This window comes from Cryptotermes secundus, unplaced genomic scaffold (assembly GCF_002891405.2).
Source record: "Cryptotermes secundus unplaced genomic scaffold, Csec_1.0 scaffold2434, whole genome shotgun sequence".
Classification (NCBI taxonomy): domain Eukaryota; kingdom Metazoa; phylum Arthropoda; class Insecta; order Blattodea; family Kalotermitidae; genus Cryptotermes; species Cryptotermes secundus.
Genome location: NW_019727138.1, coordinates 34,817 through 49,921, shown reverse-complemented (window position 1 = coordinate 49,921; position 15,105 = coordinate 34,817). Strand labels below are relative to the sequence as shown.

The window sequence follows — 15,105 nt, the reverse complement described above, 5'->3', positions numbered from 1 at the left end:
CCAGGCAGTCTCGGGGCAGATGCCGAGAGATACAGAACTAAGTCTTGGAATAGCCACCGCTGAAGAAAGTTGAAATATAGCAGCCGACAGTGGAACAAGAATTAATTATAACAGCGAAACAGTGGATAGTAATTATACTCGTAAATTGTGTAAACACGAGTGCCGAATAAAGATTCGCTAAATCCGAGACCCACGTGAAGTTATCTGTTGCGTGACATACCTAACACGTGACAATATTGTAAGAGTATATTCAGAGACCGCCTCTATGGTCTAGTGGTCAGGGTTCGATTCCCGGGGCTACCAGATGATTTTTTTCTGAGAATTAGTGGGTCTGGAACGGGGTCCACTCAGCCTCGTTATGATAACTGAGGAGCTATTTCAAGGAAATAGCAGTTCCGGTCTAGAAAACAGAAATTAATGGCGGTGGGGATTCGTTGCGCTGAACACACGACACCCTCTATCCGCAAAAGTTGGCACTAAACTTCGCCGAAAAGCGGCGGTCGCTCGGTCGGTATAGTTCGCTTGCGGACTAACATCACGGAGTTTATTTATGTAAGTGTATATTTAGATGGCATAAGATTGTATTTGTCACCGTATACTGACGAATCAGAAAGAAGCTATCTGCGTTTAAGGGAAGCAAGTGTCATTTTTTGGTACAAAGGCAGGGGAGTCATTAGACTATACGCACAGGTCACAGCTAAAATTAATGCTGGCAGAAAACAGGAGTTTAATAGCAGGGACTTCTCTGAAAATAAAATAATTATAGAAAGAGGCCGACTGACATGGGAGCACAAACCAAATTATGTGTGAGGAAATTTAATTTGAAACAGTATTCTAAAACAGAGTGGCTATACGGTTGCCGGAATAAAGGAAAACTGTTTTGTTGGCTATGCCTACTGTTTCTCATAAAAAACGTATGTAACAAGACTGGGTTTGGTGATATCAACAATGCAACTTATGTCCGGGAAATCTCCAACTGGCTGTCAACTTGACAGTCAAAAGGGCCTGACGATACTACAGCATAATGAAAATGGGAAAGAAAATAAGAGAAATAGTGAAACGCTTGACTGACATCGTCTACCATTTAGGAAAGAGGCCACTTGTCCTCTGTGGTCATGACGAAAGCGTAGATTCTATCGGCCAAGGTAATTATGTGGAATTAGTTCACTTGTTGAGGAAATATGATCATAGACTCAATTTTTTTCCTTGAGAACAGTACAGTACTTACAGGTTTATCGAACAGAATAAAAAACGACCTTACTGATTCAATAAGTGACGTAAATTTTGGTGAGTTGATTGCTATCAGTTGGTTTATTAGATACCACTGCTTCCCTTACAAAAAATAGTACCGCACGTCACTCTTTGCATTGATGCATTCATTTCTGTAACTGTATTTTTTCTGCGTTAAATGATTATATCGTGACATGTTGCGCAACGGAGAACCACTCCCCCCCGCAGTGACGTGGCGGGTGGGTCAGCGCTCCGTCACCTTGTAATATGATGCGATAAAACCACATTCCACGAACTTAATGAGTCTACCACGTATATAATCAGTAGTATGCTAGGATAATGGGAGACGACTTCATGGAATGTAAACTGATAAACAGCAGTCATCGACTGTGCAAACAAAATTACCCTGTGCAAGTAAAGCATTTAGACTAAGAATGTGAAGCCGAATTGCTTCAGTCCATTAGAAGCAGACCTATCGGTTCTGAGCGAATGGCAGAACAAAATCAAACACTGGGGACCAAGATAGATAATAATGAATGGCTGTATGTTGTTCTACGAGTGGACACACTCACTGTGCTGTGTTCGGGACAGGAACAAATTGACATCACGGTAACAAGTCAGGCATTCGATTTGTGAATGTCCACCTGTGTGACATACTGAAATCGTGCCTTTCTTCCCCCCCCCCCCCAGAAACAATGCGGATATGGCAGTGGCTGCTGCAGGCAGCCACTCGTATGGCCCAAACTACTGCGGTAAGTCTCAGAAAAGCATTTATTTATGCATAGCCTGCATTTCTTGTATAAGTTGCTCTTAATATGGAATCATAAACTTATCTAATTGATGTACTAACATGGTTTCCAAGATATAGAGAGATAGAGACTGGTTCAAATTTCCTGAACAGGATTTGAAAAATAATAAATCGGCATATATTCGGAAGGTTTCAGAAACTCAGTCAGTAGGCGAGTTGCATATACACTGTGCCACTATTACTGGAACTGACATGGTACATGGTGGATGGACTGATAAGTTTCTTGACAGATACTTACTATATCCAAGCAACACAGCTCAACTGGATATAGCTTTAGGTGAATGAAGACCAGACTAAAATAATAACTGAAGCTATTATAAATTCTCAGAAGGGTATACTCCAGCTGTTTGTTTATCTCTCCACCTCTATCTACCTATGCCTCTAGAGGCCTTTGTTGAACCTCTGCTCTTTTTCAGTTTCTTAATATTTTACAAAATCGCTAGGACTCCTTGGACCGCTGATCGGCCCTTCGCAAGGATAGACATCCATGCCTCGAGTGGGATTCGAACCCACGATCCATTGTTAAAGCGAAGAGAGTTCATGCCTTAGACCGCGCGGACACTGTGATTGGCGCCACATATCAGTACACAGGCGCAAATCATGAATCAGATGAAATTAAGTCAAGCTGACATCCCATGTACACCTTTACAGCTCGTTCAGGTGTGGTGGATAGAGCAACAAGAAAAAGCATTGTCACCCTCCGTGGGTCCCACGACCACAACGGAGAGGGAAACACAGGCTAACGAAATGGTTGCAGAGAATTACTATAGTCTCATGAAGATGCGACAAACCTACTTTGCCGAATATACCCTTGAAAACAGCTACAAACCGACTCTGATATCTTCACTGACATTTTCCATGATGGCCGTAACCCCCCCCCCCATACAAGAACTGGTACTGTTCCAAATAGAAACAGCTGTCCCCTGCTTGCTATGCAAACTCAGCGATACAGTGTCTGAATTTAACTGTTGGCGAATAATTTCTCATGATTCCACATCCTTTCAGGCGAAATGATAGAATCTCAATTTGTTGCGTGGTAATAAAGGATAAATAAAAATTTTCCATATATTGTTTCATATTGACGCACTGGAGTTCATCTGGGAAGGATTCCTGCTCAATATGGAGATGATGGATGGTAAGTAACCTATTGTCACGTGTTAGTGACTAAACACTGAGCTTGGATTGATTACTGGATTACTAAACTCTTATACCTCGTAACTACAAATGATTATAATAATAGCCTTGTTAAATTCTACACTCTAGAAATAAATATGGCAAGCATTAAAATCTTCGCAGTTTGTTACAGTCTTCACTGGTCGTTGCTAGGCAACATCAAAGTTAAATCACGTCGCGACCGACGATCGGTCAGTCCATCGGGCCCCTTCTGGGGTTCATTACCAGGTCTTACTTACTGACAGACAGTTACGGATTTGTCGATATGGGGCGACCTCTCTGACGAGAGGACCGTTCTTTCATTTGTCGAAGTCATTTTCCGTCTATTGCCAGTATATTCTGAATGTTTGCAGTTTTACATGTATAGTACATGATATAATAACATACATATAAATGCCACATATACAACGCCTTTATCAGTCCAGATTGAGAACAAGAGATCGTGTTCTATCTTAAGCAGCTCCCAATACAACGGCAGCCTAGTCTCTCGAATGATCATACGCTTAACTGCCGCTGTCGGTTCGATAAGGTAAAGGAACTTCTCCAGAATTTTCAAGCAAGTCGTCGCCAACAGTTCCAGATCTGTGTGTAGGTTTTGCAGGTGTGTAGAGAGCTCATAGCACTGCCTACTAATGCCATTCACATTAAATGCTACGATTTTCAGATGTCTCGTTAGTCCTCGCTACGTATATAGCCTCGTCACGTACCTTGTAGAAGACATCGTTTCCCACAGCATGATGAGTGACATCTGTTGCCTTACAACTTTCATCTCTTCCCCTGCTAGTTTATTCAAGTCCAGTAGTAGCTGGAAAGTCCTTTATTCCCGATTTAAGATCCCATTCTTTTTCACACATTTATTCTACATAATCTGCAGAGTGCTATAAATATATATGTTATGCCCAGTGGCACAACTCATACTCGTTTTTGTTTTCAATTAGGTATCATTTGAATGCTTGTACTAGGGTTTTGCTCAGGTCTGTCTGGTAGAGTTAGGACGGTGTATCTTTCCAGTCTATGTGTAGTTCCGCTATTGTCAAGTAGGTTCACTGCTAGTGCATTTGTGTGGTTTTCTAATTTTCTTAAGTATTTCATATTCCACTTTTTTATTTCACTGAGCACTGTTTTCATTTGGAGACCTTCACGGATCCTGTGGTCGTTTATGTACCAAGGTGCGTTCCGAATGGATCGGAGGTCTTGGATCTAAAGCGCTACAGAATTTCCATGTTGGATTTAGGGGCTGTTCCCCATGGCTGAACTGAATTCTGTAAGTCCATATGGGTTTGAGTACTGCTTACGTTAGGAGGAGTTTGCATTCTATAACGGTGTTGATCTTCCTAGCAACCAGTGCATTTGTTTCGCTTTTTGGTTTTGTGATGTGCTTTCCCCATCTCAGTTTTCTATCGAGATGCATGCCCAGATATACCACTTCATGTTTCTGGGGTAGAGCAACATTAACCATTTGCATTGTCGGATAGGTTTGGTTGCGTAGGTTGAATGTAATATGCGTGGATTTGCTTCGATTTATTTTAATTCTCCATTTCTTCGCCTAATCATCGAGTTTACTGATGGTGGCTTGTAGTTTCACTGAGGCTATCTCTGGACCTTCAAGTGTGGATAAGATTGCTGTAATACCGGCGAGGGTAGCAGATGTTGTATTTTCTGATGTCGTGTTTTCTTATGTACATAATATATAGAACGTGTCCTAAGACACTTCTTGAGGTACGCCTAGTTCAGTTTTCATTAAGATTGTGATTTCGTCTTTGAATTTTACTTGAAAGAGTGGAGCTAGTAGTCGTAGCGTGCGGACACATATTGGTTTTCGCTGGCACGGTGCGGAGTTAAAGTGGAAACGTACGGAACAGTGCCCCAATCGTTACAAAGTTCAAGCGTCATCAATCCAGTGATCTTCATTACTGTGTGTGATAAAACAAGGCTGATAAACCAACACTTTCAATCCTTCTAGTCATAGCACCGAGGAGTTAAACCAATTAAACTAACTCATAACGTAAGATTGACACTTACTCGACAGACCGTGCCCTAAACGGTAGCAAAAGTGAACTGGTGACAACAATGTGCAAATTCGAAGTAATCAAGTGGGCACAGAACAACAATGAATCCACAACAACAGAACATGTATATGAACTCCTATCCCCCCCTTCCATTAGCAGCTTATCCAGGCCAGTTTCGCAAATGATAGAAAATACAACACAAATCATACAACCACAACATACGAGTTTCAATGGTACTGTACCCCATCAACCACCATACGAACAGACTCCTCGACTCTCCTTGCAGCAAATGCAGTATCAACCACTGCCTACTGTAGCAACCTACCCACCACAGCAGGGTCATAACCCCCAACAAATCGTGAGAATGTCATCGACCAGTGAAGATGAATCAGACGACAAGCAGGCAAACAACAACATTTCACGGCAACAAACGACAAGTAAAAAACGGAAGAAGATTACAAGGAAGGCAGCTATCCAAGAAGACAACAAAATACCCACCAACAACAGGTACAGCATATTGATGGTTGAAGAAAACAAATGCCAAAACGCAGTTACTACTAAAAAGAAAATAAGCAAGCCTCCTCCAATACACATATACGGAGTAACAAAGTACCCAGAAATGGTAATACAACTGAGAAACTGCTTAGAAGACGAATAGTATACAACGACGAGTTTAGCAAATAACACCATTAAGATCAACTGCAACATTGCTGAAAATTATGGAAAACTAATTAGATACTTAAAGGAACAAAATATTATTTATCACAGCTACCAACTGAAAGAAGATCGTGCCTACAGAGTGGTTATCAAACATCTTCATAACTCCATCCCAACTGCAGAAATAGCATCTGAATTAAACAATCTAGGACACAAAGTGAGGAACATCATAAATGTCAGACATAGAGCTACCAAGCAACCCTTAAACCTCTTTTTTGTCAACCTTGAGCCAGCAAACAACAACAAAGAAGTCTACAATATTGAAAGACTGCAAAATGTCAACATCAAAATAGAACCACCTCATAAGACCAAAAATGGTATTGTGCAGTGTACAAAGTGTCAACTTTATGGTCACTCCAAGTCTTACTGCAACAGACCATTCGTGTGTGTGAAATGCGGAGGGCAGCACAGTACTGAAAGCTGTAAAAAATCCAAGGCAACACCAGCCACTTGTGCACTGTGTGGAGGAGGTCATCCCACCAATTATAAAGGATGTGAGTACTATCACAGGCTAATCCAGGGAAAACAAACAATAAAGGTTAGAGCCACCAACCCATCAATCTCAAACAATGTAAATACCAGACCCAAGATTTACATGGGCAGTTATCGAAACCAAAACAGAACATATAGTAATGCAGTTAATAACATAAACCCAAATAATGCCAATACACTTGAACCATGGAACAACACAGATGCTAATACACCAGAACAAATAAACAGTCCTCTAACACAATTTCTTAATGAATTTAAAGCCATGTTCAATCAATTAATACAACAAAATAGCATGGTCATTAACATGCTAACAACGCTAATTAGCAAACTAGTACACTAATGGCCAAGTCCCTAAGAATAGGGCTGTGGAACGCCAACGGCCTTGAACAACACAAAGAAGTCAAAACGTTCCTAATAAACAATCACATAGATGTATTCTTAATTAGCGAAACCCACTTCACAGAAAGAACCTACTTCAAAATACCAAACTACGTAACATATAATACCAATCATCCTGATGGCACCGCCCATGGCGGTACTGCGATTCTTATCAAAAGTACGATCCAACACTACGAGATACCGAAATACCAGAAAAATTTCCTACAGTCCACCGCAATAAAAGTAACTACATTATCATGAGCTGACAGTTGCAGCGGTCTATTGTCCACCACGACACAATATTAAAATGAATCAATTACAAGAATATTTCCAAACATTAGGCACTAAATTCATAGCCGGAGGAGATTATAATAGCAAACATACCAGGTGGGGTTCACGCCTGGCAACAACCAAAGGGAGAGAACTTTTAAAAACTTTAGAACACAGTAGACATTCATACTTATCAACAGGCACCCGAACGTATTGGCCAACTGACCCACAAAAAATTCCTGACCTACTAGACTTTTACGTTACAAATGGAATCAATTCAACATACACTGACATCATACCCAATTACGACTTATCATCTGACCACTCTCCAATCATAGCAATAATTGGAAACCTCCACCTAAACAACACAACTTTTGAACAAATTGGGATACTTTCCGCACTATACTACTCAACAGCATCGACCTAAAAATTCGACTGAAGACGACAGAAGAAATCGAGTACACTACTGAAACACTCATAAACAAACTACAACAAGCAGCACAACAGTCAACGCCAGAACTTCATACACGGAAAATAAACCAAGACATGCCGCTTGAAATAAAAAAACTAATAGCGGAAAAAAGGACAGCCAGATCAAGATGGCAACGAACCCACACACCACCCGATAAATGGGCTTACAACCACACAAGTCATAAATTAAAAAACAAGCCCAAAAAAGTAAGGAGCGAAGAATTTGAGCAATACGTAACGAAACTAAGTAGAACAGACAATTCGATATGGAAACCAATCCAAGAACTAAAAAAAAACTCCAACACCACCAATAAGGAAAAATACCAATGAACCATGGGCAGAAAGTGACGCTGAGAAAGCTAAACTTTTTGCAGAACACTTGGCTTCCGTATTCCAACCAACAGATACAGTAATCGACCAAGAAATAGAAAAAAGTCTATTAAACCCACTGGGCCGCACCATCCGTCTGCATGCCTCAACGCAAGTAAGTGGAACTACTCTTATCGCCATGCTTAATAATTGTGATATTATTAAAGTGTAACTCCTCCAATGGGACTTGAGTTACGAACGTTACAACAAGTGTACGGGGCGTAAGAGTGATCCAACTGAGTGATGCAGAGGTAGACAGGTGTAATGTAGAGACTGCAGAGGGGGTGTCTAGCGGCAGGGATGTGTATATATATATATATATATATACAGTGGTTGAGTAGAACGAGAGAAAGATCCAAAAATCACTAAGAAAGTGTAATGTGCAACCCGACACCAGTCGGCTCTTTCATTGTGATAGTATCAAAATGTATATAACTGTATATTGCTTGTTTATACTAATATAGGGTAGCATAGGGTGAAGATGTGGGTTTCTGTTGTGATTTCCTCCCTTACCACATTTCGCACCTGCACCCTCCAAGCAAGCCCGGTGAACAGTGTGCCCCTAGCCAATGAAGCAACGATAGAGGAAGCTATTTAGTAGTTTCCTTAGCCCTAGCCCTGTGACTGCAGTACAGAAGGTGACAGCGGGGATACCGCCACGCCCCGTCACCACGGAATAACTGGTGGCATAACAGGCACCCTGGACTTATCTACAAAATCAAACATGTATTTCCACTGGCTTACTTCAATCTTCTAAAATCATACCTGAGTAGGAGATCCTTTCAAACCAAAGTAAATGAAGAGAAATCTGACTACTTTCCTATCGGTGCAGGAGTCAGTGTCCTTGGACCACTGCTGTATGTCCTGTACACGTCAGACCTACCGATGGCACAAAATGTCCTAATAGGGACATTCGCAGACGATATGGCCATTCTTACTAGCCACGCAGATCCTCAAATAGCCTCAACTACTACACAAAACTACTTAAATACTCTCCAACAGTGGTTAACAAAATGGAAAGTGAAAGTGAACGAGAATTAATCTGCACATATATCATTTACCCTCCGAAAACAAATATGCCCAGCAGTCACAATAAACAACATACAGATACCGCAAAAGCAAACAGTAAAATATCTAGGCCTACACTTGGATGGAAAACTGACATGGAAACAACATCTCGCAAAAAAGAAAAAAACAAATAAACATCAAGACAATGGAGCTACAGTGGTTACTGGGAAGAAATTCACCACTATCTACAGACAACAAACTTCTAATATATAAAACAATGATCAAACCAATCTGGACATATGGACTAGAATTATGGGGCTGATCAACTAAATCAAATGTTGCAATCATACAATGATCTCAATCCAAGATACTCCATCAAATTGTTAATGCTCCCTGGTACGTAACAAATCATACACTACATACAGATCTACAGGTGCCAACCGTACAGGAAGCAACACGCAAGAAAGCCACCACGCATCATAATTCCATAGAAAACCATCCCAATCAGCTCATGGAACAACTCCTGGAACCAGTGAGCAACAAAAGACTCAAAAAACTGTGGCCAAGTGAACTACTCCTAAGTTAATGTATAGATACTAATTATAGATTACATAGGTGATTTCGCTGGATATCAACCTGTTCATGCCACTAGTGATTAGTATATCTAATGAGTAATCACCACTTTAGCTTATAGAATTATGTAATATTCCGACTGCTAAAAAAAACCTTGAAAGAGTCTATCCGTTAGATATGACTCCAATATTCAGTAGTCTGCATGGGGAAAGGTTTTCTGATTTCGAACATGAGGTCTGGGTGTCATACTTTATCATACGCTTGTGTGATGTCTAGGAATGCAGCAGAGCAGTACAGTTCCTCTTAATACCTCTGCAATTCGGTGTGCTTGTTCTGTGGTAGAGTGTTTCTGTCCGGGAGGATTCGGGTTTCTTCTACTACCTGGCACAATCTCTTGAGTATTGCCTTTTTGAAGATTTTGCTGATTACTGGGAGTAGGCTCATGAGCTGGCTTCCGCTAGCGGTCTACCAGATTTCGGAATCATGTGATCTGCGTGACTTTCCATTGAACTGGTGAATATCCCGTCCTGATAGTTGAGTTACATTTAATGTGTAAAATGTTGTGCGTATTGTCGTGTGTGATTCATAACCCACAGCTACGATATCCCCTTTCACCAGTGAGACTATCAACAGATAAATGCACACTGCTTATACTGTAATTCTAGGACTCAACACAATGGATCCACAGTTGCTAGCATTCATAATTTGATATTAAACATGGATTAGAATAGTCCGTGGCATAGCACAGGTGGTTAGCCAGCTCACCCATCTTGTTGCACTGGGTTCCATCCCAGATAATGTCTCTTAATATTTGTGACGGACAAAGTGGCACTGGGTTGGGTTTTTTCTGTGTGCTCCAGTTCTCAATCCACCATCTCCTAAACAGCTGCTGTATAATTCAGGGAATTTCCGCCAGCTGTTGTGAATTAATACCCGATTTCTTTCGTGTATTCAGGAGCCAGTTCATGTAGTTACTTTTGATTGCACTGATCTAAACAGGCAGTGAAGAAACACTGCAGATTTTATGGGATTGTCATGCTGTCAATGAACAAATTGGCATTACCGTAACAAGTCAGATATTTGGAGTGTGAATGTGCATCTGTGGAGCATTCTCATGTCGTTTTATTTATTATTTTTCAGTGATAAGGGCAGCCTACGCCTATATTCGAGAGGAGGACGAGAGGTTAAACGTAAGTTTCACAAAATCAATAATTTATGCATTGCCTCTCGTTAGTCTCTAAGTAGCTCCGTAATAAGCAATAATAATTTTGTCTAAATGATGTATTGAAATGTTTTCTGAGAGAGAGAGAGATTCATTCAAATTTCCTCGATAGGATTTTGAAAATAATGAATTGCCATATGTTTAGAAATGTATCTCTCAGAAACTGTCACTTAATCAGAAGATGAGTTCCAAATAGGATTCTCATATTTCTTGTACTGGTGTGTTGCAGATGCTGAAACTGCTTGGCTTAATAACTGGCACAGTATTATACTGGTTGGTTAAACGAACTTGGGTAAGTTTCTTGACAGCTGATTCTTTACTTACCAAGCATCACTGCCTCAAGGCAACAGGCCAAATTAAAAGGGGAGGGGCTGCTCAGGACTTTCCTAGAGCGGAACTCAGTCATCAGTCATCTGCTATACTTGCTTGCTCTGGTGAACCTTAGGGCGTTTCCACGGGGCATGAGGCAGGCATTCGTGAGTATGACCCATGTGAACGAAGGGTCGTGGAAATTCTTATGACGTCACAGGCAAGATTGAGGACTCACGCTTCATATCAAACATATTTGATTTTCAGTCGTGAGTTTGCCTCTACCATGTCTACACCGGATTGGGTCATAAAATTACGAGAAAGGGAAACTGTGTGGTTTGTGGAATTATATGCAGATGAACCAGAGCTGTATGATGCAAGCATGGAAAGTTACAGAGACAGAGACAGAGACATGAGAATGGCAGCGGCGAAGAGAATTTCCAATGCTCTCACAAATCCTGGCTTTGGACCAAGGGAGGTGATGGCACAATTTAAAAACTTGAGGAATTCCCACGACATCACCAGTGGACCATGGGCAAGGGTAGGATAAATGATGATTGTATGTTCAGCTGCAGACCAATGTCTACACTTCACACCTTGTACAGACGTGGTGGGCAGAGCAACAATAAAACGTATCGTCACCCTCAGTGGATCCCATGAACACAGAGGAGTGAGAAACACAGCTGCACTAACTGGTTCTCTAGAGAACAACTATAGTCTGTTGAAGATGCGACAAAGCTACTTTGCCAACTATACCCTTGAGAAGAGCTACAAAGATAAATAAAAATTTTCCATACGCTGTTTGAGGTACACAGAACGAAATAATTCTAGCTGTAAATCTGAATATGAACATCGCAAATGTTAAGTAACCTATTGTCATGTGTTAGTAACTAAACACTGGGTTTCGATTGATTACTGGATTTACTGAACAGTTACAACTCGTAACTAAAAATGATTATAATCATCTCGTTAATTTACGCACTCTACAAATAAACACGGCACGCACTAAATCTTCATACTATATTTTTCAGATTTTGAATAGGAACAGGCTGATTTCTTGAAATTTTCCAGAGAACACATAACAGTCATAAAATCGACACTAAGATATATAAATACGTCATTACAAGACGTATGTGACGAGAGGGTTGGAGTACATGGCCAGACATGTTATCGAACACAATGCTGATAAAAAGAAAATTGTTACTTCCTCCTCATGCTGCTTGTAAATGAGCTTTCGGCGCAACTGGATTGAGCTTTAGGTGCAAGAAGACATCCCGCTCTATATATGGAGGTACTGAGATCGCAACAAGAGGAACCAGGAACAAAAAGCGGGGTGCTCTCTTTTCTAGTAAAGGTTAAAAGGGGAGGGGCTGCTCAGGGTAGCTTCCCAGAGCGCAACTCAGTCACTTGCTAAAATTGGTTGCTCTGGTGAACCATGCCGACTTCCCACAAAATCATCAGTGGACCATGGGCTGTGGTAGGATAATTGCTGATCGCATGTTCACCTGCAAAGCAATGTCTACACTTTACGCCTTGTTCAGATGTGGTGGACAGAGCAACAAGAAAACGTATCGTCACCCTCTGTGGATCCCAGAACAATAAAGGAGAGGGAAACAGGCTCACGAATTGGCTCTCCAGAGAATTACTATGGCCTCTTGAAAATGCGACACACCTACTTTGCCGAATATACCCTCGAGAACAGCTACAAACAGACTCTGATATCTTCAGTGACATTTTCCATGATGGCAGTAACCTTCCTCGCACCCAACACAAGAACTGGTGCTCGATACAAGTCCCTAAACAGAAACAGCTGTCCCCTGCTTGCTGTTGTGATGCCTCCATGACCAAACTGATTAGTGCTGACATTCTAGAAATATTCTCCGAATTTAATCTACTCTTGAACTAAGATATTCGTCTGGTGTTGACTAGGTTTTTTCGCGAAAATGGCAGTTATCAAATTGAAATCCTATGTGCGGTACTCCGATAATCATAAATGGAGTCATTCGTGGCCATTTCTGCAACGGGCTCACTAGTGAGCTGAAAATGGAAAATAATATCTCACGAGTCCTCGTACTTACAGGCGAAATGACAGAAGAATCTCAATTTGTTGCGTGGTAATAAAGGATAAATAAAAATTTTCCATACATAGTAACCTAATGTCACGTGTTAGTGACTAGACACTGGGATTGGATTGATTACTGGATTTACTGAGAACTTATAACTCGTACATCCGAGATGCCCTATACAAATTTGCCTGGGCTATGCAGGTCAGCGTGGTTTCTTGACAGCTGAATTTCAAACTACAAAGCAATACTGCCTCTCGGTGCTGGGCCAAATTAAAGAAAAATTGTAATTGAGTTCCTGGCAAGGTCAAGGATTTTTCTATTATCCATACCGCAAAGTCTGGCCTTGACGACCACCCATCCTCCTGTCCGGTCCATAATAGTGGCTCCATAAAATGGAATTGTAATCTTATCTAATTGATGTATTGAAATGTGTTCTAAGAGAGAGAGAGAGATTCATTCAAATTTCCTGAACACGATTTAGAAAATAATAAATCGGCATATATTTGGAAAGTTTCAGAAACTCTGTAGGCGAGTTGTAATTGGGATTAAATCTGACATGAATCTTGTACTGATGTGTATTGCACCTGCGTCGTCAGTTTTACGTAATGATTGTGGTGAATTCGGTGACGTGGCACTTGTTTGGTCGTATGGTAAGTTTCTTGACAGCTTATCCTTATTTTTTCTATTATCCAAACTGTGAAGTCTGGCCTTGAGCACCACCCATCGTTCTGTTCATTCCGTATTAGTGGCTCCTTAACATAGAATTATAAATTTCTCTTTTTATTTATTGCTAGTGGGGTGGGACCAAGTCCCTTGTACTGCGGCCACTTCTGGCCAATTGTACTAGCCCTAGATGTTAGGTGAGGGTGATTGTGGAGCAATTGGTGGAATGAAGACTGGCAGGGAAAACTGAAGTACTCAGAGAAAACCTGCCCCAGCGCCACTCTGTCTACCACAAATCTCACTTGATCAGACCCGGGATCGAACCAGCTTGAGCTATGGCGTGTCCTATAAACTTCTCTTAATGATATATTAAAATGTTTTCTAAGATTCATTCAAATTTCCTGAAAAGGAATTGGAAATAATAAATCTGCTTATATTCGGAAAGTTTCAGAAACTCAGTCAGTAGGCGAGTTGCAATTGGGATTAAATGCAATTAAATGCAATTGTCTATAATTATAGACAATTGCATTGACACTGCAGGTCCGTAGGCCATGAATTAAGGTTCCAGTTGCAACACATATCAGTACAAGATTCATATCAGATTTAATCCCAATTGCAACTCGCCTACTGACTGAGTTTCTGAAACTTTCCGAATATAAGCAGATTTATTATTTCCAATTCCTTTTCAGGAAATTTGAATGAATCTTAGAAAACATTTTAATATATCATTAAGAGAAGTTTATAGGACACGCCATAGCTCAAGCTGGTTCGATCCCGGGTCTGATCAAGTGAGATTTGTGGTAGACAGAGTGGCGCTGGGGCAGGTTTTCTCTGAGTACTTCAGTTTTCCCTGCCAGTCTTCATTCCACCAATTGCTCCACAATCACCCTCACCTAACATCTAGGGCTAGTACAATTGGCCAGAAGTGGCCGCAGTACAAGGGACTTGGTCCCACCCCACTAGCAATAAATAAAAAGAGAAATTTATAATTCTATGTTAAGGAGCCACTAATACGGAATGAACAGAACGATGGGTGGTGCTCAAGGCCAGACTTCACAGTTTGGATAATAGAAAAAATAAGGATAAGCTGTCAAGAAACTTACCATACGACCAAACAAGTGCCACGTCACCGAATTCACCACAATCATTACGTAAAACTGACGACGCAGGTGCAATACACATCAGTACAAGATTCATGTCAGATTTAATCCCAATTACAACTCGCCTACAGAGTTTCTGAAACTTTCCAAATATATGCCGATTTATTATTTTCTAAATCGTGTTCAGGAAATTTGAATGAATCTCTCTCTCTCTCTTAGAACACATTTCAATACATCAATTAGATAA

The 15,105-nt window shown here is 40.8% G+C and overlaps 1 protein-coding gene across 1 annotated transcript in view; it reads left to right on the top strand.

The window, feature by feature from the left end:
* Positions 1–9,612: 9,612 nt before the first annotated feature.
* Positions 9,613–15,105, top strand: part of LOC111864559 — a 26,219-nt gene continuing 20,726 nt past the window's right edge. Inside the window, exons 1-2 of the mRNA XM_023851905.2 lie at positions 9,613–10,688; positions 10,950–11,012. Of these exons, the coding sequence (XP_023707673.1) occupies positions 10,590–10,688; positions 10,950–11,012 (162 nt within the window). The 5' untranslated portion in view covers positions 9,613–10,589. The remainder of the gene's footprint in view (positions 10,689–10,949; positions 11,013–15,105) is intronic.